Genomic DNA, 23,259 nt, shown 5'->3' with positions numbered 1-23,259 from the left:
TAAAAAAAAGAAAACATCAGAATTTCTAAGCAAACTGTATCAACTACACATTCACAGGTGCAAAAGTAAGCGACCCCACCTTGACCTCTTCTTTGGCATGATCAACGTCAGGAGATTTTTCCTTGAATTTAGCTGAGATTGCTTTGAGTTTCTCAGAGATGTCATGGATTCTAGAGCTGAAGTCCTCTTTTATTTCTCGGGTTTTCTGAATTTCTCTCTCTTTCGAAAGAACCTAAAACAAATGTCAACAAATGCCACATGACTACAAACACATTGCTGGTGTTCCCTTATGAAACTGACATAGGCTAACGATTAAGATGATGCAAAATATAAAGAGGGCCATTAAGATATTGTTTACATTGAAAGCTTTTTAAATTATAACCGTACCTGATCCTCAATGGCACCCAATGCAAGTGAGACCTCAGCCAGCTGCATGGAGATTTCAGAGGGCAATATGGTGTAGAGGTCCAGATACTTGCTTTGTTGCTGCTCTGCTAGTTTATCCACATTCTGACGATAAGTGACCACTTCTCCATGTACAACCTAAACGCAACAAATGGAGGAACCATGTAACCTTTCTCAGAAATAATAATAGATAAATACAAATGTTCAGAGAGATCAGAGAGTTGATATTTATGTTTTTAGATATGAGGTATACCTCAAGCTCCTGCAGCAGAGAATCAATGTCTGGTGTGGGATTGAGAAGAAGCTCCCTGGTCTCCTGGATCCAGGCTTTTACGACGCTAAGTTCCTTCTCCACTTCCTCTCTGTCCCTCAGTTCCTGAGCCGTTTGAGCCCGCTTGGTCCTGGATTGTGTCAGGAGGCTGGAGGCAAAGAGAAGATTTTGAATCAAACTATCTGGCTAAAACATGTCCATTAAAACAATACCACTAATTTGATGTTATCTTAATACATAAGCTCTTGTTAAATGCAACAACCTTGCAGGTTTATCTCATCTCTACCTTTCCATTTGGTCTTGAACAGCTCTGATCTCCTTCAGGCTGGGCCGCTCATCCTGTTCCGTTGTCGGTGAAGGCACTTCCACATCGTGCAGCAGGCTGAGAGCGTACTGGCGCAGCAGTGTGAGGGAGGAGAGCTCTCTCTCCAAGTCTTGGCTCAATAACTCATGCTGGTCCAACAGGGACTGCAGGGTGGCTTTGGAAGCCTTCTCCACGGCACTGTCCGGGAAACGACTTTGGAGCTCATCAGAGACTGCTCTCACCTTCACCATCTGTACATTAACGATTATGAAATTTCAGCTTCTGGTACATTACATTTTTATTTAATTATCGTCTGTCATCGTCTTGTCTTTGTACCTTCTCTCTAAAAGTCCTCCAATCCTGGGCCGTGTCCTCGAGTACTCGCTCTCGTCCCCGTGCCACGCTACGTAGTCGTGTCCAGCGCTGCCACACAGTGGTCATGGAGCGACTGATGGTGGCCTTGCTGGCATCACTCCCCACCAGCTCCAGCTGGGCAGCTTGCTCCTCTAAACCACTCAGCTTCTCTTGGAAGCCATTCACCAGAGAGACAAGGGACTGAAAAGGTAAGATACAATTGAGGGAGTAAGTAAGAGCACAGCATTCGTAGAAGCCCCACCCATTTTTTAAATGGAAAATGCCTTTTTATTTTGGCTTTTCATACCCGATGTCTGCATAGCTTATCTTCAGCCTCTTGACTTGTGGCTGCCTTTGCAGTGGAAAATTCAGTCAGCTTCTTTTCAGCCTCATTCATGAGCTCAATGACAGTCTGCCTTGAGTCCTGGTAAGACTTCCACTGAGCCACACAGCTGAGAAAAACAAAAAATGTCAAAGTATAAAATGCCATTATTGAAAAACTTTCAGTATCGTCACGGTATATTACACATGCAACGTCACAGTTTTGTTCTCACTACCTTTGAAGGACATCCTGGTGACACTGGAGCTGATCTCGGACCTCCACGCCTCTCTGCTCGGCTGACTCCACGCTCACACGGAGCTGATCTTTAGCTTTGGGGTTGACCAGGATCTCCAGGTGAGGCAGCAGGGCCTGCAGCTCCTCCAGGTGGATGAGGAACTCCTGCTCTGTGGCCATGATGTCCCCCTGCTGTCGGAGACACTCCTCGTAGTTTTCCACGTCCACACCCAGGCTGGCCTGCTGCAGGAAGGACACGGCGTCCTCCAGCCATTCACAGGCTGACTGCATCCTGAAGTGGTACTTCTGGCACAACCCCAGGGCGTCCTCCAGAGTAATCTTCACACAAAAGAAATGACGAAAAATCCACTTTTTAATATTGATATAATATTTTGTTTTTCCCCTCTCTCTTCCATTATTATTACATGTTTATTGTATTTATGTGTGTGTTTGTGTGTGTATTTATTTATTTACTTTACTTTTTTTTAGTTAATGTTTCCTTTTAATACAGGTTAGGTTTATTATGTCTTATATGTCATTATCCTCATTTTACTTGAATATATATTTCTGTTGTTGTATCATTATTTCTATAATTACTCTTTTTTTCTACAAGTACTGTACATTTGCATGTATCTGTACACTTATGAATTTTATTTTTCATGCATGAATGAAATGTTTATATAGCTAACATAGAGCAACTGCTCTGTAAATTGAGCATCATTCATTTTTCAATAAAACAAATATGCATAAATGCCATTATTTTGATGCTTCTCACCAAATGACAAATCAAATTCTGTAAATAGGCAATAAGGTAACTATACAAAACAGCATTACAGATAATTATGCATTATGAACATGTTTTATAGAATATTGAATGTGATATTGTCCCACCTGTTTGGAGCTCAGTGCTTTCTGAACATCTGCCTGCAGCTTTGCCATTTCTTCTAGGCTTGTATCTACGTGTGCTGGGACAAGCTCATTTGCGCTGACAAACTGCTGTTTCTCCCTGCTACTAAGAGCAGCCACTATTCTCAGTTTTGACTGTACTTCCTCCTGCATGATTTGCTGCTTTCTGATCTCCTCTTGCACCTTCTCCACCCTCACATCAACAATCACAGCGCAGCCCAGGTCATCCCTGACCTGCTGCAGCCAGTCCAGGGTCCTTTTCATCTCTGTCTCAAAGTCTTTACTCTGGACAAACCTGTTCTCACACTCTTCAATCAGATCACCTACTGCAGCCTGCAAAGATCGCAGCTCTTCTTGCCACAGAACCACTTGCTCCTTGGAGGCATCGTGGGCTGCTTGCTCCACGCGCGGTGCAAGCGTGTCCATCTGCTCCATGAGCCTTGACAAGTGGGAGTTGGCACTCTGGAGGCTCCCTGCCAGAGTGTGGTAGTTCTTCAGCCTCTCCTCAGCTGACTGCGTCTCAGCGTTAACTTTTACCAGCTGCTCTTTTGTGGCCTTTAGCTCAGAGTCAACCTGCATAGCCATTGCCTTGTGGTCCTCAAACGACTCCAATGTTTCCTCCAGATGCTCTACTTTCTGTTCAACCAACCTCTTTAGGCCGTTGTACAGGCTCACAAGCTGGGTCATTTCCTCCGGGCGCCATGGTTGACCAGTGCTACGAAATCCCTCTTTCTTCTGGTTCAGTTCACTCACAGCTAGACCGAGGTTGCCCAGGTCTGCCTGGATCATTTTGTAATCACTCTGCAAACTGACAACCTCTTCTGTTTGTAGGCCTACAGGCTGTGTGCACAGATTATTGAACTGTTCCTCAAGCTCCTTCAGGGCTTTATGAGTGATATCAATGAAAGAGGTGTACTCATTCCTGGTGAGAATGGCCTGCTGGATTTTCTCCTGTTTTTCTTTGGCTAGTGCTAATATGCTATTATATTGCTGGGGGAGCGTGTTGAGCTTTTCATCCAAATAGCAGTGGTCTACTTCATTCAGACTGGGCAATATTTCCTGGCCAGCTCTTTGTACAATTAGGAGAAGATTCTCATATTCAATTGCCTGCTCGACTATCTGTTGATACTTAAGTAGCTGTGCTTCCAATTCAGCATCTCCAACCATCAGATTGATCTCAGGGAATGTGACGATATCAGCTTGTTTAATCCACAGGCATATTTTCTCCAAGTCTGTCTTGAAATACTTTCTGGAAACAAGTACTTTTTCAAGCTCCTGTAGTTTCTGGCCACATCTATGTAATGTTTTGTCAAAGATGTTTTGTAACTCCTGCAACTTTGTGAGAATCTCATTCCTCTCTTCCTCGCTGGCATCCCTCATTAGGTCCCTCCCCTGAGACCACAAGGAGGTCAGCTCGCTCTGATAGGCTTTCAGGCTGCTTTGGATGTTCCTACACGTTCTGACCTGCTTGGCCAGGTCATCAGGTAACAAAGCAATATACTCCTCAGCCTGAGCCTTCTTCTCGTTCTGCTGGACCCAGGAAATGGACTGATTCACAGCCATCAGGAACTGCGTTCTCTCCGTGAAGGCCTTGCTGAGATGTTTTCTGCGCTGCACAACCTTCACACTCAGAGATTCCACCTCGTGTTGAGTGCCGACAATGAGCTGTTGGAGACGTTGCCGTTCGCTGAGGCCCAGCCGGGCCAGCACTCTGTCAGCATCGACCATGGCCTGTGCCAGCAGGAGCTGCTTGGCTTCCAACTCACTGCAGATGCTCAGGTGGTCAAACAGGAAGCTCTGAGCCAGCTCAGGAGGAGGACTCATTTTCATGGCCTCAGACAGGGCAGGCTTCTGCTCCTCGGCCCAGTCCCGAGCCTCTCTCAGACGGGCCTCCACTTGGCCCATATCTTCCAGGGTCACCACTGAGTCCTGGATTTTCCTCTCGATTAGGTTTTGCATCTGAGACCATCGCTGCTCAAAGTGGCTGATCTGCTCTTTTACCAGCTCCTTGTCATCCAAGTTTAAATGTTGGATGACTTTTTGTTTCTGTTCCTTAAGGTCCTCAAGAGTTCCTTTTTGTTCTTCCAGAGTTACTGCAAGCTTCCGTAATGCCTCCAAATGCTGGGATGAACTTTCAGCGTCCGTTCTGTAAGACAAAAAAAGATAACAAATGAATTAAAGTGTCGTGTAGAAGATATGACAATGTAAGGAGTACATGTTTTGATCTAGAGAACTGAAATACAACTATATTTAAACAAAGAATATATATTTTAAAATGAGTTCCCATGGTGTTCAATGATAGCCTTCAGCTCAGACTTGTGTAATGATAAACAAATGGTCTTACGTAGAGCTAATCTATTTACGATCCAGAATTATAGCCATGGCAAAGAAATTGACAATAGACAGCACAGAACTGACATTTATTGGCTTTAGTCCTATCAGGAGATTATTAAAATCAGACCACAGCAGTATGTGATGACTCATTTTAATATATACTTGATGTACAAACATACCTGGCCAGATTGTCCCACTCCTTGGACACCTGTTCAAACAGCGCCTCCACTGCAGTGATACAGTCATGGTATTCTTTAGACCTCTGCAGGTCCTCCTCTCTCTGGATCTGCAGCTTGTTGGCCTGGTGACAGAGCTCGAGCCAGGAATGGCCCAGACGGTCAAGCTCTGCATGTTCTGGAGAGTCCTGGCCACCAGTCAATCTGCTCACAGTCTCCGTCATCTTGGTCAGGATACTCTGTTTAGACTGCAGTTGCTGGCTGCATTCCTGTGTGACAGGCAATATACTGGATGTTAATCCTAAATACATCCAAAGAGTAAGCAGATCTCTCTCTAATCCCAACGCAACCCAAGCCAAACAGTTATATTAGATAATAATAACAACATAACCACCATAATCATATTTAGAATCACTGTACTGTATAGTTGAGGTAAAAAGCACATGTAGACATGCAGTATATCTTTATCTATATAAGCATGAAAAATGAGCTTGATGAGGATGATAAAGAAAGAGTTCCCCTTTGTGTGCCTTATCAAAGGATCAGCCGCTCTGATACTGTTTCCTACCTTGGCTTGAGACAGCATGTTTTGAGCTATCTTGGTCTCCAACTCTGCAGGCCTTCTGGAGAGGCTGAGGAGCTGCTGCTCCATATCCTGAAACAGGCTGCTCAGATCTTGCTTCTGGTCCTTGATCTCCCTCCAGCCCTCCGAGAGCTCCTGTGCACTGGACATCCTTTCCTCTATCTGCAAAAACATATTTACACCTTCCTACAGTCAATATTGGCAGAATCTTCCTGGATATAATGAAAAACACAACATTCTATACCACTAGTTATATTTTCACACACAAACATACACCGAACAGTTACAGTCACGCTGCTTGTTTATTACTGACTGATGAAAGAATATCTAAAGGGTAATATGTACTCGCCATAGTATGTCTTAAATCCAGCACTTATTGAACTGGGTGCCAGAATTACATTTTTAATTTGTCAACATAGAACCAAGAATACAAGGTAACAATTACTGACCATGAGTTTGACTTGTTGGACCTGAGCAGCGGTCACTCTCACAGCATCATCAGACAGGTCACACACAGAGCACACTAGGTCCAGGTAAGTGCTGGCCTGCTCCTGAAGGGCCCTGTAGTGCTTCACCTGTGTGTGCAAAAGCAATTAATTAAGATAAATCATTAAAAAAATAACTTGTCGCCACCATTGCTTTCCGAGAGTGGGCAACATTGCACCTGCTTTAGTGCTTCCTGCAGACCCGATGGTCCCTGATCGTTGAGCTGAAGCTCCCCCTGCACTGTGGAGAGCCAGGTCTGGCTCTGCTGGAGAGTGTCCTGGTGGTTAACGTGTTTCTGTAGCTCCCGGTCCAGACTCTGGTACACCTGTTAAACAAGGTGAGGTAAGACCTTAACTAACATATGTCTTAAATGTTATTATCAAATGGAGAGGTTTCCTTTCTAGGAAAAGCGAGAAGATATATGATCTATGTTGTCTTGTATTACTTACACGCTGGGCAGTGCTGCAAATGGCAGAGTAGCTATCTCTGGTTCCCTGCTGGTGAGCCTGGACTTGTTGACTGATCTTAGCTTGAACTTGGTCTGTGCAGCTGGCTATGAGACCTTCTCCTTTCTGCTTCAAGCTGGTGAGACGCTCCTCAAAACTGGCAATCTCCTCCATCATTGCCTGAAAACAGTCGGGTGTTTCAAAACAAATATCACCAAAAGTAATCCATGTAATTGTAAACTACAAAGTATTTCAAGTCATGTAAAAGTGTAATTGTGCACGACTAATTTTACAGTAAAAACAATTGTAGGACAGTATGGTAAAGGTCACCTTGTGTCGGGCAAGTTGCTGAGTTGCCATCTCCATACCGCTGGTCTGCATGGAGTCTGAGGTGACCAGTCTACTGGACATCTGTAAGAGCCACTTCTCAACCTCTTGCAATTCACTGTTGTAATCCTCGTGCTCCTTCACCCACTCCACGAGGTTTTGGACCTGTGTCTAAAATACAACGCACAGCCAATCTCAGAGATTCATGTTGCTGTATGACATGTAATCATTCATTTTGTTTGTTCGCTATAACAACACAGATCAAAAAACATTAACAAATAAAATCTGTGTTTTCTGGACTTTGAGATTCTCATGGGAGATGCCATCCAACATATAGCGTCCGTACCTTAGCTGCTAAACAGATATCTTGGTAGTCAGCCTGCAGCTTTTTCATGTTGTCACTTATCGTGGGGTCATGGACTGTGTCGAGCAGGGCCTCTCCTTTCTCAAAGACAGATTTCACCGGTGATTCATGAGACTGCACTGTCTGCTGGATGGTCTGCATATATGAAAAGAGAGCAAAATATTGCAGATAAATGCATTCTGTTTATTTTCACTGTATTTCCACGATGAAAAAAAAAAGAATAACGAGTGTCAAGTTACCTTGTACTTTGCTAGCTGAGCCTTCTTCTGGTAGAGTTCCGCTTTAGGCTCCACACTTGATGCTAAAAGGTTCTTGGTCTCCATCACCCACTGGGCCTGGGACTTGTATTTATCCATGAAGTCTTTAGAGAGTGAGATACATTTCTCGAGGGAGCTATGCTCTGTTCGCAGAGCTTCCATCAACTCCTTTAGTTGGAAGAGGCGGCTGTCCACTTCCTCCTTCAGCTGCTCTGCTTCAGGCTCCTCTAAGAACGCCATGGCTCTCTCTGTCTTCTCCCTCATTGTCTTCAGGTAAGAGTGACCCTGTTCCATGTCTGCCTGAAGAGCCTGAAAGGTACATGGGACGGTGTCATTAATTCTGAAACAGATACCACATTTTTGAGTCTGATAGTAGTGCTGCAACTTTTATTAGTAAACTTTTGTTGGCATTTAAACTGATATTATACTGTATATAAAAGGCAGCAATAGTTTGTAGTTATGTGCACTTATTTTATGTACAGCATGGTTTCTATGTTAGAGAGAGTACCTCTAGTTTTTTCATCTTTCTGTCCATAGCAAAGCGGTCCACTACATCAACACTGATAGCCACAGTGCTGAAGTTATTCTGAGCTGCGCTGAGCCAGTCGGAGAAGGTGTTGAAGACACACTGTGCCTCCTCAATGCAAGACACCTCCTCCTGGAGCTGTTTGATCGTCTCCTGCAATACAAAGGAAGAGGAAACAACAGGTTATGGTAGAAGAAAGCTAAGCGTAGCTAAATTGATGTCATCTTCCCAATTATCTGTCAAATAAAGATTTTTAACAAAGATTATAAACAGGAATTCTGGTTGGTCTACTGGTTAAAGAAACAATATAATTTCAATCAATGCATATCTATTAACAAACATACTGATACTGTGTGCTTTGTTACCAGTAAATGCAGAAGCAGGATGTGGTAGCGGGCTGTAATCTGGGTAGCTCTGGAACTGATCCGGCTGCTAATGTGGGTCTCATCCAGAACCTGCTGAGCCAAGAGACTGAGGCCCTCCATCTCCTCTTGATAAACCAGCACTTCCTCCTGCCAACTCTGACCAAACACGGACCATTAGAGATGTCTGAACAATAATCAAATTCCTATATAATCATTTGACTGAAATCCTAAAAATAACATTTGTTCCATTGCAAATGAACTTGTTGAAAGACTTTCTGATTGGACTGAAAGGACCTGCACTGATTTAAAATGCAGTATTGTCACAGCAACTAAAGCAGCAGTGAAAACTATGCAGATTTGTGGAAAACATTTCCATGTGCATAGCTTCTGTACATGTAACACAAACCTTTATTAACTGAAGTTGAGCATCTTTGGTGGTGCGGTCAGACCGCCGATGGCTACGCAGTTGTGCTTTGGTCTCCATGCCTTTTAGCCAGCTGTCAAGACGCTGAAACTTCTGCTCCATCTGCCGGAGTTTGGCCAGAGCACTGTTGAGCTGAGCCCGGGTGTCGGCCAGCCGGCTCTGGTACAACCTCCACTCCTGCTGCAGGGTCTCCAGTGCTCGGTCTTCGGTCTGAGGCAGGCCCCAGGGAATGACCAGCTCGCGACTGACCAACACGGTGTTTAGCAAAGCCTGGCCCTCTGTGCAGTGCAGCTGCAGTTCCTGTAGTTACATAGATGTGGTTGAGCACTTTCAGCTCTCACCTTTAGACAATACATTAACTGAATAGAACTTCTGGCTATGTAGTAGAACTAGCATGTAATGTTCCTTTTTTTTTTTTTTTACAATGTTTCCCCACTGAGAATTTTCAGACCTGTAGCTTTTGCAGAGTCTCCTCCAGCATATCAACATCGCCCTCCAGTTGGGTGTAGCAGCCAAGCTTCTCTTGTTCTTGTTCCAGCCAGTCTTCAAATGCCTGAAGGCCCCGCTGATACTCCTGGTGGGCTTTCACCAGCTCCTCTGCTTTGCCTACAGCCCTCTGAGTACACAATGCAGATAAGGATTTAGAGTCATAGTGTGATAGCTAATTGATTCTAACTTTTCCTATATATTTTATTTATTTATTACTTTTATGACTCTTTAAAAACAGCTACACAATCACTATCAAATACCAAAGCTGAAATACATATTTAAAGTAAGATGTACTGTTCACTCTGCTTTCATTACCATGGCATTGTCTTTGATAGTGCTATAGCGCTCTTGCAGATCTTGGAGCTCCAGTTGATTGACATAGTTCTCAGCGATACTGGCACTCTTTGCACTGATGGTGTCCAACAGGGTGCTGTGGCTGAGCACTTCCTCATACAGCAACTGAAACAACAGAGGTACAATATCAATCCACTGCATTTTTTAAGTGTATCTATATCTGTTGTAGTTAAATGCCTCGTGTGACTTTAAACCCTGTACTGGTTTGAAATTCCAAAGTACTCTGTATTTGTAAGTCTACATGAAATTCACTAAATCATTTATACAGCTAATAGTATACAGTATGACTAAGAAGATAGCAATACCTTGGCTTTGCTCAAATTAGTAGTTTTGTCTCTCATCTCTGGGCACTGTTTGTCAGTGGGCTCAAGACTGTCCTCCACACGCTCCACCCATGCCACAAACTGGAGTATATCCTCCTGGTAACTGGTCCACTGAGACAGGGAACCCTCCAGCTGACTGTCGATTTTAAACAGTACAACGTCGTCAGACAATGGTGCAGTAATTGTAGAAATAGCAGCAATCAAAGACCTGGCAAAAATAGTAGCAGCAGGATTGAGATGCTGTGTTCCCTTTGTGCCTTTTGTAGTTAACAGTTCAGGAAAAACCTTTTGTGCAGACAAAAAAAGTGTTGCTGTGAAGCTACTAAAGGCTGTTTGAAACACATTTTGTTGTCGATGTGTGTTGTTACTTGTGGCTGAGAATTAACCTTTTGCATTGTATTGAGGCGGAGAGCAGAGCATCCCAGGAATCTTTTAGTTCCTGTATTTGTTTTTGGAGTACAGGCACTCCTTCAGCTGAGGTGTTTCTCTGAACTGACTCTCCTCTTGTGATCAGCATCTTCAGCTGGATCTCCTTCTCCTGCCGAGCGGTCAACAAGGCCTGGTGCAACAATGACACATTTAATACACTCCTATGATGGATATTCACGGGGTTAATTCGAATTCTGAAAACTACCGGTGACTTTTTATACCTCCAGCTTGATCATCCTGCTATCGAGAACATTTTTGTCAGCAGTGGGGGCGCAGTAAGTCTGCAGCATGTGGCTGGTGTCAGCCACCCAGTTCTGCAGCTCCTTCAACCCTTGGGAGAAAAGCTGGTGCTCAGTGGCTATTCGGTCAATCCGTGATGCCTTCTCCTGCAGAATCACAAAACAGGCGCAACAAAGAAATTACAACTGTAGGTTTTAAAATGGAATCCACAGCAACCTGATCATTTCACAAGCAGAAACGTGAATGATTAATACAGATTTAGAACAAAAGATATGAAGGAAATTAGCTTGTACATTCTCTGTTTAAGACTTACGGTAACAAAAGAAAGAAATGAGTGTTTAATCATCGTGAGTTAGTACCTTCATTGTTTATCACTGTAAAATAATATTAAGTCAGAGCTCGATCCAGTCTAGTGCCTCTGTTTCCTCTCCAGCTCTACCCCCAGAAAAGCCCCGGTGCACAAGCAGATTGGTAGGCATTACTGTACCTTGGTCAGGTTGGTTAAAGCTAGGTACTGAGCAGAGAGCTGCGAGACACGGTGCACAAAACCCTTGCCGGCCGCGTGTTCATCCCACAGCAGCTGGGCCTTCTCTTTCAGCTTGTTCAGCTGAATCTCTTGAGAGGCTAACTCCTCAAGCACAGACTGGAAGAGCACAAGCAGGTTATCAAAGAGGCATGCAAGCTGACACACAGATATAAGAAATTCAGACACAGACTGAAGGGTTAGAGATGGCAACATGGCAAAAAGAAAAGAGAATGAGACAATGGCCAATGCTACGGTTGGTAAGGTGGTTATGACGAGCAAGGCCTCTGGAACTAGCTGGCAGACAGTTTTAAACAATTCATAAATACTAAAAGCAATTATGTTATAAATGAGGCAAGTATTAATTTATATGATAGACACTGTTAAGAGGACATCTGAGAGAAGCAAAGCAGAAAAATGGCAGCAATACAAACAATAAGCAACTGGCAGTTAGCGTTGTCGGTGCTTCCCAAAAGAATAGCAGCGATGCCAAAACACTGTAACATTGGTGGAATGGTGAGTTTCTGCAAATGACAGGAATAGTCATGTAGGCACTTAAGCACGGAGTGGTTGTTGCAGTTGAGCGTGAGTGGTCAGGAAATGAGCGGTGTTCCAAGTTCAGTGGAAATTAGTACCTGCAGCTTGTGAAGCTCTTGCTTTTTGGCTGAGAGATCATGAAGCCTTGTGCAGCTCTCGTGTACAGCCAGCTCCGTGGCGTTCAGGCACTCCTGAAGAGGCTCGGCACTCGCCTCAAAATCTTTCATCTGAGACAAGACGTTCTGAAGCACAAAAGACGTGTATGAAGAGACTATTGAAATGTTTCCTTGACTTAAAATGTATTAATATACCTTTTTTATATTGGCCCTGATTGGTGAGAAGGGACATTTAGGTGCTTACTTGTAGACTTGTTTCTCTGTTGTGCAGGTTGGTCATCATATGTTTCCAGTCCTCTCTGGCAGTGTTCATTTTAACCCGAACTGCATCAACTTTGTCTTTAGCGGCGTGACTACAGACCAGCTCACCGTTCACAGCCACAGCGTTGAGCCTTGACTGACCTTGATCTCTGTCACTTAGAAACTCCTGAGGAGAGAAGCAGAAATGAGATAATAACACAAGCATGTAGTTAAACTCTTAATCTTTAAAACGTATGAATTTTAGTTTGACAGTGTGGCTCTGCTCATGTGATGCTCTGGAACGTACTGTGTTTGACATACTGTTCCTGAGCTCATAACCCCCCCTTGACAGAACCCAAGATACACATTTATTGAAGATGCACACATGTGAAAAACATTCAAAATCCATATATGACTAGTACAGGAGAAGACTGGGGAGGTGGTGGAGTAACATTTCTGATTAAATTCAGCAGTGTGGCAGTGAGGCTGCAGAGCTCAGCGTTGTTGTTTTCATACTAACGTCTGACTGATTGTGAGAGATAGGTCGTGGATAAATGTGACTGTATGGAACATGATTTAGTTACATTTCTTAATGAAAACACAGACAAGTTGTCGCAAATTAAAATCCCACTGTGTTGATCAAACCTGTAATTCTGGCAGCGTAAGGGTCTGAATCTTTCATGGCATTTGACTTTGAGGGCTGTACCTGAATCTTCTGCAAGCAAGATGAGGCCTCGTTGAGATTTTGAGGTACGTCAAAGCACTTGGCCGTGTTGATCTTGGCATTGACCAACCATTTCTGGAACTCTCTGAAGACTGAGCGGAACCCTTGTTCCAGCAGCTTCTCTTTGCTTTGGCACTCCCTGGACGCTTGGAGACTCAGACTAGAAACAAGCCGTGTGTCATTGTTAATCAATTTAGAGGTCCATACAAGTTCTTTTGTCTCAGGCTTGTTGGTTTTTCTTTGGTCTGACCATAAGTTGTTGACACATTTAAGCTTACAGAGTGACCAGGAAAACAGTAATATATTTACTTTGCTACACAATCGAATGCAAAAATCCTGCATAAAGTATTACCTGTGTGAAACTAGCATTTACAATGTTTGTTGAGTTATATGGCAACTTGTGGTTTGGTGTACTAAACTGCATTATATTGTAAAGAGTTTATAATGTGAATGCCACTCCGTATATTGTAAATGAGGTGGACCAATAATTAAAAACATATCATGCAGTCCAGTACAACAACACCACAAAATACAACCTAAATGTTTCATAGAAACATGTCACAAACACAGAGAGAACAAAAGGGTTAGTCTGAGATGAACTGAATATTCATTGTGGGTTTATGATATTGCATTGCACTGAATTTCACTATTTTTATAGTCACTCCTGGTGTATAGTTCTGCATAAGATCCTGTGTAATTAAATCTTAAATACCTACTAAGGTTGTGTGTAAATGCTTAATGTTGCTACAGTTTACAGTTTGAAAGCCAGGACACCTTTGCACCTGTCTCACCTGTTGTATTCCTTAATGAGAGCAGACACTCTCTCAGATTGTGTGCCCATGTCTCTGGAGAATCGGCACAGATCATTGAGTTGAGTCTTCAGACTATCAGACACAGGCTCAGCTTTGACAAGTTCCTCCAAAGTGTCCTGAGAGGAAAACAAACAACCACTGATCAACACCCACGGAAATGAATTTACATTTCATATGAATTAGTCATCTGCTGTCATCATTGCTTGTTTCCAATTATTAGCAGCTTATTAATGGAACTACCTTTGCTATCTGCCAGCCTTTAACAGCCTCCTCTCCTTCATGTTGTCTCTCTGCTTGAGCCAACCACAGACGCCAGTCCTTAAGCTGACGGCTGAAGTCGTGTAGGTCCTGCTCCAGCTGTGCTGACAGGCTGCTGAACTCTTGCTCAGAGCTGGCTATCTGGGAGAGGGCAGTCTCCAGACTAGCCCGTGTCTGCAGTGCTCCACGTTCCCACTGGTCCCATGACGAAAGGAGGGCTGCTTCCTCTCGCTCCATAGCCTCATAGCCCCCTGAGCCAGTGTGATCTCTTGACACTGCCCCACATCTCTGAACCCGGTTCAGCCTCTCCCTGCCTCGCTGCTTAGAGTCAAGCAACTCCTGGAAAGGGCAAAAGGAATCATAATTGTCATCTTTGTCAAATCAAAAAAAGGAAATGGGCACACACAAAAGCCAGGCAACATTTTAAATGATACCATTCCTTTCTAATCATAATAAAGGTCTTAATCACAGTAAATGTAACCCTCATACATACATTATGCTCACAAGCCCTCGACTGTGACCAAAAGAATGAAACTGTTGCCACACATGGCTGATATGATTGTGTGGTTGCACTCAAATTTCATGAAAAGGTCAGGAGCTCAATGCCCCTGGAAGACCTCGCCTTCAAACTAATACTACAATGAGAGGAGCCAGCAGAACTGCTTTAAACACCCAGTAAAGATGCCTCCCTAGCACCTCCTTGTGGAGGTCTTAAGCTAAATCTGGGAGAAGATACCGCAGTAAAGGACTTTGGAGGACAAACTTCTCTCAGTTGGACGTGACCGAGAGCCACATACAATCTTTTTTAATCCTAAAACAAAACATCTTGAAGTCCTCACCTGCACTTTGGAGAGCTTTCTCTTAATGGAGATTGAGTCTCCTGACAGGTCGGACCAGCGCTGGAGTTCCTCTTTTGCTGAAATCAGCCAGTCATTGAAGTCTCTCACAGCATCTACATACTGCTCATGCTCAGACACAATGCTTTGCATGGACTGCACTTTACCCTTTGTGGAAGAAAAAGACAATGTAAATTACTACCAGAAATAAAAGTACCAGATATGGATGAATGTGCCAAATAGTATTTCAGACTAATTCCCTGCAAGGGAAAGTGGGATGGCAGTTTTGCAAAGTAAATTTAATATACTAAAATTCTGTCTCAATTTTGGCAACAATTTGTGTGTAGACCAGAAGCAGCTTCTTTTTGGCTGGCCCTGTTTTCCTGAAATAATCATCTAGGATTTAGCAAATATTTGCAAGTACTTGTTATCCTATGCCTGTATTTAGATCACCTTGACAACAGCTGAGATATCAGCAAAGTGTGCATTGAGCTCCGCCCTCGACTCTGGTCCAAACGTCTGGTCCCCAGTTTTTTCGTGCATCTCCACTGCCTTGTCAGTTAGGCGTGACAGCGCCGCTGCATGAGCGTCCACATCGGCCTGGATGGCCCTGAGGCGCTCAAGCAAAGCGGACTTCTCTTTGAGTCCTGGCTGCTGAGGCAGAGATATCCCCACCTCCTGCTCCACCGACTCCATCCACTGCTGCAGCTGGCTCTTACTTTCCTGAAAGCTGGTCCACTGGGCTACTGTCCACTCCAGACGACTACAGACAATAACAACAGTTTGTAAGTAAGTAAGTAAATAAAGTGCATTTACCCTCGATTATGAGCTATGGTGTCAGTGGGGGTTATCAATCGTCTGCCTGCCTGAGTGTAGAAGAAGATACATTTCCTACCTGTGGCAACTCATGGAGGTCATCAACATGTTGGCCCAGGCATCCTTTAGGCTCTGTAGCTGTGAACTAATGGCCTCCTGTCCCTCCATTCTGTTATGCTTCAGGACCTGTTCTCCTTTTCCAACGGTCATGTTGAGCTTCACCTCTCCTTCACCCTTCATTAGCAGCATATCCTGCATGTACAAAAAACAGCAAGCTTCCAAATGTGTCCAGAAAACACAATATTCCAAAGCACAATATCTTTGAATCAGGGTTATATTGACTGACCTGTACAAGACCTAGTCTTTTCTCAAGAGTCTCTTTATTGCCAACTGTGCTGTTGAGTGAAGCCAGACGCTCCTGGACGCCGTTGAGCCACGTCCAGGTAGTCTGCAGTGTATCTTCAAAGGCCTGTTGCTCCTGCAAACTTAGCTGGCAGCTGCGCAGCCTCTCTCTCACACGCCTCAGTAAGGCCTGGTGCTGTGACTGCAGATGAGCTGACACTCTTGTCTCACTACCATCGCCTCGGCCGCCTTCATTCAGCGCCTGGCCCTCCTGACCTAGGCGTTCAAATGAATCCCTGCATGGAAGGAAGTAAATGTTTAAATAAGCTACAAAGAGTATTTAGATGTTCGATTGTGAACAATAAGATCATTTTGGGGACACTGGTAGACAATAAAAAAACTAATTTAATGTGTATTTCTTTCCGCTAGTAAATGTAGACTTGAAGCAGATTCAGCACCTTTCTTTGAGCACTTCTTGCTGATATTCCTCCACTTGCTCGAGCGCAGCCTTTTCAGGACCCCGCTGCTTGGCTTCAAGCAGATCTGTGGTCATCCTTTTTTCCATGTGCTCCAACCACCACCGGAGCTTCTTCAGGCGACCCTCAAACCTAAAGGGAATTTACAGTGCAATGCTAAATAAAAGTTTGGCTTACAAAGTGCTTGATGGAACTGGTTTTGTGTGAGTCTTTTACCCCTTCATGAGCGATGCACTGTCTTCCAGGATCTGTTGGTTCTGTCTGCACTGCTCCACGAAGCTGTCCCAGTCCTGCTGGATGGAGGAGAGGTGCTGCTGCACTTGCCCAGCGCTGGCTTTGGGAAGATGGAGTAGGAGCTTCTCTCCTTCCTCACAGACCTGAGTAAGGCGTACCTCACCCTCCTCCACACGATCCATGGCGCCCTGACAGATAACCCACATTACTTTAGCTTTGTATTTGCAACTCCTTTTTTCTGGTTAATCTTTCCTTTCACCAGTTGTAGATAAGAGCACAATCCACATTTTATTCTCATTCCGATCAAAGTGTAAATTAAATGAACAGCTATTTCTTTGGTGTGTCCGTTTTACCTTTAGTTTCTGTAGTTTGCGTTCGACAATTTGAGTGTCTCCAGACCTGTCAGAGCACTCTTTCACGATCTCCCTCTGTTCTGAAAGCCAGCGATGGAACTCCTGAACTAGATCTGAGGAGGCAGAGGAGAAAGAAAATGAATATCTGGTGTCGATTCACACAGAATCAAGCTGAACAGAATCAAGCTTTGCCTTCGTAAAGCAGAGATTTTACACTCCATGACCATTACTGTATATGAGACATGGCTTCCAATTAAAAAAAAGAAATTAATAGGAGGTTACAGAACATATCTGGTCATAAAAAACAGGACATGGTACAATAGTTTAATATACTGTGCTGTATTTAAATGTTTAGAACCTTAGTATTACAATCGTGTGGCATGTAAGCTACACATTTTATTCAGTTTATTGGATTTCTCACCATTGAACTGCTGCTGAAGGCAGTTCTGCAGTGACGCCAGCGTCCTGGCAGAAAGCTGGTTAACAGACTCATAAGTCTTGATGAGGTCAGTGAGAGCTGATCCCAAACCAGCCAGCTCCTCAGAGGGATATTTTCTACACAGTGTGTTGAGGCTCTCCCTCGTGGAGTCAATACTCCCCTGCTGATTTTGCAGCTCTTTCTGAAGGTCCTTTAAAACATGTTTAGAAATGTAAATGAGTTTATTCCTTACATTCTCATTTATGTGCTCTGTAAGTAAAAAATGGCTGCCTATCTGTAACACCAACAATGTCATTGTTATTTAGGCTGCACCTTCACTCTGCAGATGTCCTCAGGATCCGATCCAGTGGGCGAGGAAACAAGGGAATCCTCCATACTATTTAGCCACGCAGACATCTGTGAGATGTAGTCTTCCAGCTGTTTCTTTTGAGAAGTGAAGTCCATGAGGTTTCCCCTGGCCTGCTCATGCAGCTTCTGAGCAGTGCTGATCTTTTTACGAAGGTCATTCTCCAACACCTGATGCATGCATAATAAAAGTTGTGGGTGTCACACATGTATTATGAAGAGGAGGACCTACTTCTTCTGCAGGGTCAGGGGTTAACATCTGTTGGTCATTTAGTGCAAATGTAGTACCACTTGTGAGATTCAGTATAACCAAAAAACAAAACAAATATGATTATACTAATCTTTAGTACCTGTAATTTAGCAGGCGTCTCCTGGCTTTGATTTAACTTCTTCAGCTCTGATACTTTGCTCTGCAGGGTTTCAAGTTTCTGCTCCTTCTCGCCCATTTCGGCCTGTGGATGTATGAAAAGCATGTATTAAGCCCCCTCTGAGAAATGATACCCAGTGGTTGTGGCTGAACAATGTGTGTATGTCGTTAAGCATTTTTGTCATTGAAAGCAGGGAGCTATCATGTTAGTTATGTCAGTCAATTTGATTGCGCACAATTTTTTGGGGTTAATTTAACATTTGCATTGTCTTTTGTGGAAAACCATACTTATCTGGTACCAAAGTAGATCAAACTAAATATAACCAGGTTTAATTATGACATCAGAACTCTTACCTGTAACACGGAGAGTCTTGCCGACACCTTCTGACTGTCATTGAGGTTGTTCAGGCTCTCGTTTAGTTCAATCACACAGCTGCTTGTCCAGCTCTCAGTGTCCTCGCTGATTTTACGCACATCCTCCCACAGTATCAAACTCTGGTTCAGGTGATCAATGTTATCATCTATCTTCTCTGACACCTGAGAAGTGGATTAAATCACAACCCTTTAAGTCACAGAAGCAAACTTCTAGAGTGGACTTGAATGATTTTCCTTCAACAGCTTTTATGTTTTATATTAGGTTGCACTGCTAATGAAACACAACATAGATCACAGAGCTCTACATTGGAATTACGTTTGCTATATTATGGTCTTTTGTACTTGTGAGGCCAACCAAAGACTAATTTGGTGTGAGGACATGTAGCAAAACATATTTTGGTCGAAGTTTTACCTGATAGTTGTTATTAGATCAGGCTGCCAATATTTCATATATTTCTTCTTGTCAACAAATCGCATAGAAAACTAATCCAGCAATGAATTGATCCTTTGAACAAGTATTGCCTGTGTAGCCAAAGCCTAGCTTACTCCTCTGTGCCATAGCCCGTCATTGTTGACTGTTAAAAGCACATAAATGATGCATCAAATCAACTCATCACGATTGTACCAACTCCTGAAGTCAGACTTACATCCAGCCACTGGTCAACAAGGGTCTCCATGTCCTCTTTCATCACCTGAGCGTTACACTCAGGGATCTTCTTCAGTTCAATCACCAGTTGTTTCCCTTTACTGGAAAACCGGTCCAGTTCATGTTGCTTGCTAGCCATCTCGATCTTCACTGCCTCGTGCTACAAATGGAGTAAAGACAGCAAACCTTTTCAGTATCCTGATGACCAATCATAAAGACAAAACCAAGAAACTCGTCTGGATTTGTGTAAAAAAAGTGAGATGAGATACATCCCCAAAAAGATGAATTCATAATTTGACCTGACCTTGGTTAGTGACCTCCTGGTTTCCTCGTGGTCCTTCAAAACAGAGCTTATCTCAACCAAAGGTTCGGTGCTCTCAATGATGCTGCTGATGGAGGTTTTCAGTATTTGGTATTCTTTCATAAGCTCAACCAGGACATTGCACTGCTCCTGTCTGTCAAAGGGGGAGAGAGAAGTGTTTGGTCCATTGTCAATTATGTAAATGAACTGTAAAGGTAAAACACAACAAATATACAATAAACTGCATAACAGAGAAAACAAACATGAAGAATTCAGTTTTTAGCACTAGAAATGTTGACATTCCAGAACTGATGTAATGTTAAATGCAACACAATTGAAACAATCAACCATAGAGGTCAGTGTCACATGTTTTTCTGCCAAAACTTTACTCATTTATATCTGCAACAATGGCAAAAAGAAAAAATAAAATAAAATGATTAACCATTGATTTTCTTTCTCCCAGTAGGTTTTTGTGTTGAGTGTTTTTGATAATGCAATATTTCATGACTCATGGAAGACCCTCTTCCACTATTTCAGTACCTCTCTGTGATGAGCTTCTTGGTGTCCTCCCATGTGGTCTCCAGCAGACTGATTTCCCTCAGTACCTCCCCAGCCAACTCTGCATCTCTCTGGGCCAGCTGGTTCCCCTTGTCCCTCAGCCACTGCTCCTCATGCTGGTGTGACTGTAGCTCATCCTCCAGCTGATTAAAGAACCTTAGCCTGGCAAACAGAGCGATAACATGTTGCTGTTGAACATGTTCTCATACCCACCCACGGCACTGGCATAATATGTTAACAGTCCCCCTCAAATTATTAATTAGAGCGTTGACGAAATAGAAATACTGATCTGATAACGCTTGAGATGCTTTACCTCTGCTGTAGTGCATGCAGGCCGGGCTCTTTGAAGCTCTGGTGGTCAGCTTTTTCTTCAATGTCCTCCACAGCTTTGAGCAGCTGTTCTTTACGTTGTCTAAATGAGGTCCACAGGGACCCCAGGGCCTCTGCTTCACTCTGCTTAGTACCCAGCAGGTTCCTCACTGCATCCAGCTCAGCGCTGAGTGCATCAGCCAGCATGCGGCATGATTTACGAGAGCCCTCCTCAGCACCAATGTGGAGATGGCTTTTGCAGAGGCTGCTGTCCAGATTGACAGCTAGAGTCTCGAGCTGGCTAATGTCTGGGACAATAGTGGAAAGCTCCTGCTGCAGCTCCTCTACTTTTCCGCGGTCCCAGCTCCCGGCACTCTCCACAGTCTGCTTCAGACCCCGCAACACCCCTGCAGCCGCACCGTGAGTCTGCAGAAAAGCCTCGAGCCTTTCAAGGCACTCTAACTGGAGCTCAGCTATGTGCTGGGCCTCCAGGTAGGGCTGCAGACAGCTGTCCGCTCTGCTGCTGCGGAGCTGTGCATCACTAGGCTCACAGAACTGACAGAGCTTCTCGGTCTGCTGCTCCAAGCTCTGTCTCACACTGGACTGCTTCTGTAAGGAAACCTGGGTCTCCTGTAAAATGTAAATTGATAGAGGATCAGTTGTTGCTCGTAAGCAAGATGCTATTCGTTGGCTAACTAACTTTAAGTGGCTCTGGAAAGAGTAGTCCACTGAATGCACAAACAAGAGGAACAATGACTCTGTGTAGCTCTGACCTTTACTTGTTTGGTGGCAGACTGCAGGTTGCTGATGTTGATTTGAGAAGTTGAGTGCAGATTTGAGAGCATGGCCTCACCCCATTGGGAGAATTTGAGCAGGGCCTGGTCAAACTGCTCCACCAGCGAGAGGTGGCTCTCAAGCTCTTTGATTCTGGGCGACAAAATGTCAGCAAAGTGAGTCAAATCAGGAAAGACAAGACCTGCTTTAACTTGCATTTGTACTTTATACTTTTCAGTCAAATATTTAACACCGATATTCCCTCACTGTTACACTACATTTAACTGTATATAATCAATATGTGGTGTATCGTGCATAAAGAATATTTCTTATAAACATGTTCAACAGCATGTGTGACCTGTGAAGAAAAAATGGGATTTTGTGTGAGATTATTTTACCTTTGAGGGAGGGCTTCATTTTGAACATGCAGTCTCCTCTGCAGGGTCTCCAGCTCGTCTGTCAGCTGCTTCACTCTCTCTTCTGGTGCCGTCGGACACAAAGATGTCCCCAAAGATACCAGTTCACCATGAGCAGGCTCGAGGAACTGGACCTCCGAGTGGAAGGCCTGAAAGAGAAAAAAAAAATTTTCACTCAAAATATCATTTCGTTTAAATTTAGTGTGAGATGTGTGTGGTATTTATCCGTCATGTTGTGGGGAAAAAGTCAGTTCACAATCTCATATATGGGAAAAAAAATATGATCCCAACCAGCAGCTATTCATTTTTAACCGTTTATTTATCTTTTGCAAAATATTTTAGGGTTAAGACTCAGTTTTAGATGTGAAAAACTATGAGAGTATGTGTGTGTGTTTGTACCTGCAAATCTTGTAGCTCTGTGCGGAGCTTTGCTTTATCAGCTGACAGATACTGACTCTCCGGTTTGCATGCAGATTCACTCCTCTCCAAGCAGGAAACAAAGTTTGATCGCTGTTTCTCGTACCTGAAACACATCAATAGAAACACTGGTGTCTCAGATTGTTGGCTGTGCTTTACTGCAAGTGGTGTGTTTACATTACCATCAACTGGAAAAGCCTGTGATCCAATTGATATGTTAACATTGCTTTTATTTACATGATATCAAAATCCTTCATGTGTTAAATTCATCCGTTCAAGAGATTACTTTTGCCAAAGAGAAAGCAGGTTTTCCAGAGTGCTCTGTTTGTCCTTTGCATCCTGTACATTTTGGTCATAGCTGTGGTTTAGCTCTGTCACAATCCTCTCCGCTTGCTCTTTGTCACTGAGCCTTCTGACGCCAGCTGACAGGGACAGCAAGGTTCCCTTCAGCTTTTCCTGATTCTGACAGACATCCTGAAGAACAAAAACAAAAAACATGATCTGTGAGCTGGAGGACAGCTGGCGCTGAGTTAAGCTTTGCAATTAATTTTCAAATACTGTTAATATGCACAGTATTTTCGTTATTTAGCATTACTAAGGAGGAAAGTATGTTAAATAAGTATTGTATTTTTCATAAAAGTAAAAACAATTAAACACCATGTGGTTTTGAAGAGCTTTGTAGGTCTCCGATGAGGAGGTGCAGGATTTGATGGGATGCTGCAGTTTTGTGTGGAGCTCACTGAGAGATGCTTGCACCTAGGAGAGAAACAAGATCAAAACTGTATGCCCATATCTTCCTTAAATGCTATTCTGTGTACTGCCATGATATTTAAAAAAAACATGTACTAATAAAGTCTCTTTACCTCCTCGAGGCCAATTTTGAACTTCTGTTGGTGAGAGGAGCTTTCCTCCAGCTGTCCATCAAGCTGCTGTACGCTCTCCTTCAGCTCATCCCAGTACCTGCCAATTTGGGTCAGACGGGCCTTGATGCGAGCTGCCTCCCCTGAAGATACAAACTGAGCTAGTGCCTGTGAATCTGCCTCCAGCTGACAAGGAACCTCAGCTCGCTCCTGAAGCTCTGCGCCAACAGCCTGGACATACAGGGATGGATGTAAAACAATAAAAA

General features: G+C 43.7%; 1 protein-coding gene across 7 annotated transcripts in view; it reads right to left on the bottom strand.

Moving 5' to 3' along the window:
- syne1b (spectrin repeat containing, nuclear envelope 1b) overlaps nucleotides 1–23,259 on the bottom strand; it is a 77,031-nt gene that overhangs the window by 28,321 nt on the left and 25,451 nt on the right. For all 7 annotated transcript variants that reach the window (XM_076108403.1, XM_076108404.1, XM_076108399.1 and 4 more), the window contains 50 exons: nucleotides 22,997–23,224; nucleotides 22,791–22,889; nucleotides 22,420–22,607; nucleotides 22,116–22,239; nucleotides 21,699–21,865; nucleotides 21,300–21,453; nucleotides 20,531–21,156; nucleotides 20,200–20,379; nucleotides 19,663–19,813; nucleotides 19,360–19,518; nucleotides 18,692–18,874; nucleotides 18,321–18,422; nucleotides 17,938–18,141; nucleotides 17,608–17,815; nucleotides 17,187–17,299; nucleotides 16,816–17,021; nucleotides 16,582–16,731; nucleotides 16,128–16,419; nucleotides 15,861–16,033; nucleotides 15,419–15,728; nucleotides 14,969–15,133; nucleotides 14,112–14,468; nucleotides 13,851–13,987; nucleotides 13,042–13,219; nucleotides 12,340–12,522; nucleotides 12,078–12,221; nucleotides 10,901–11,065; nucleotides 10,637–10,809; nucleotides 10,233–10,386; nucleotides 9,889–10,032; nucleotides 9,536–9,700; nucleotides 9,067–9,384; nucleotides 8,661–8,816; nucleotides 8,278–8,448; nucleotides 7,752–8,078; nucleotides 7,495–7,647; nucleotides 7,152–7,319; nucleotides 6,825–7,001; nucleotides 6,554–6,700; nucleotides 6,339–6,464; nucleotides 5,875–6,051; nucleotides 5,310–5,575; nucleotides 2,782–4,942; nucleotides 1,892–2,229; nucleotides 1,642–1,786; nucleotides 1,317–1,535; nucleotides 963–1,231; nucleotides 659–824; nucleotides 388–543; nucleotides 80–232 (listed from right to left, as the gene is read on the bottom strand). In XM_076108403.1, coding sequence (XP_075964518.1) covers nucleotides 80–232; nucleotides 388–543; nucleotides 659–824; nucleotides 963–1,231; nucleotides 1,317–1,535; nucleotides 1,642–1,786; nucleotides 1,892–2,229; nucleotides 2,782–4,942; nucleotides 5,310–5,575; nucleotides 5,875–6,051; nucleotides 6,339–6,464; nucleotides 6,554–6,700; nucleotides 6,825–7,001; nucleotides 7,152–7,319; nucleotides 7,495–7,647; nucleotides 7,752–8,078; nucleotides 8,278–8,448; nucleotides 8,661–8,816; nucleotides 9,067–9,384; nucleotides 9,536–9,700; nucleotides 9,889–10,032; nucleotides 10,233–10,386; nucleotides 10,637–10,809; nucleotides 10,901–11,065; nucleotides 12,078–12,221; nucleotides 12,340–12,522; nucleotides 13,042–13,219; nucleotides 13,851–13,987; nucleotides 14,112–14,468; nucleotides 14,969–15,133; nucleotides 15,419–15,728; nucleotides 15,861–16,033; nucleotides 16,128–16,419; nucleotides 16,582–16,731; nucleotides 16,816–17,021; nucleotides 17,187–17,299; nucleotides 17,608–17,815; nucleotides 17,938–18,141; nucleotides 18,321–18,422; nucleotides 18,692–18,874; nucleotides 19,360–19,518; nucleotides 19,663–19,813; nucleotides 20,200–20,379; nucleotides 20,531–21,156; nucleotides 21,300–21,453; nucleotides 21,699–21,865; nucleotides 22,116–22,239; nucleotides 22,420–22,607; nucleotides 22,791–22,889; nucleotides 22,997–23,224 — 11,775 coding nt within the window. The remainder of the gene's footprint in view (nucleotides 1–79; nucleotides 233–387; nucleotides 544–658; nucleotides 825–962; nucleotides 1,232–1,316; nucleotides 1,536–1,641; nucleotides 1,787–1,891; nucleotides 2,230–2,781; nucleotides 4,943–5,309; nucleotides 5,576–5,874; nucleotides 6,052–6,338; nucleotides 6,465–6,553; nucleotides 6,701–6,824; nucleotides 7,002–7,151; nucleotides 7,320–7,494; nucleotides 7,648–7,751; nucleotides 8,079–8,277; nucleotides 8,449–8,660; nucleotides 8,817–9,066; nucleotides 9,385–9,535; nucleotides 9,701–9,888; nucleotides 10,033–10,232; nucleotides 10,387–10,636; nucleotides 10,810–10,900; nucleotides 11,066–12,077; nucleotides 12,222–12,339; nucleotides 12,523–13,041; nucleotides 13,220–13,850; nucleotides 13,988–14,111; nucleotides 14,469–14,968; nucleotides 15,134–15,418; nucleotides 15,729–15,860; nucleotides 16,034–16,127; nucleotides 16,420–16,581; nucleotides 16,732–16,815; nucleotides 17,022–17,186; nucleotides 17,300–17,607; nucleotides 17,816–17,937; nucleotides 18,142–18,320; nucleotides 18,423–18,691; nucleotides 18,875–19,359; nucleotides 19,519–19,662; nucleotides 19,814–20,199; nucleotides 20,380–20,530; nucleotides 21,157–21,299; nucleotides 21,454–21,698; nucleotides 21,866–22,115; nucleotides 22,240–22,419; nucleotides 22,608–22,790; nucleotides 22,890–22,996; nucleotides 23,225–23,259) is intronic.

This window comes from Anarhichas minor, unplaced genomic scaffold, assembly GCF_050575085.1.
Source record: "Anarhichas minor isolate MPS153535 unplaced genomic scaffold, ASM5057508v1 ptg000040l, whole genome shotgun sequence".
Taxonomy (NCBI): domain Eukaryota; kingdom Metazoa; phylum Chordata; class Actinopteri; order Perciformes; family Anarhichadidae; genus Anarhichas; species Anarhichas minor.
Note: the sequence above shows the minus strand (reverse complement) of the source record. Positions and strands in the feature narration are given on the sequence as shown.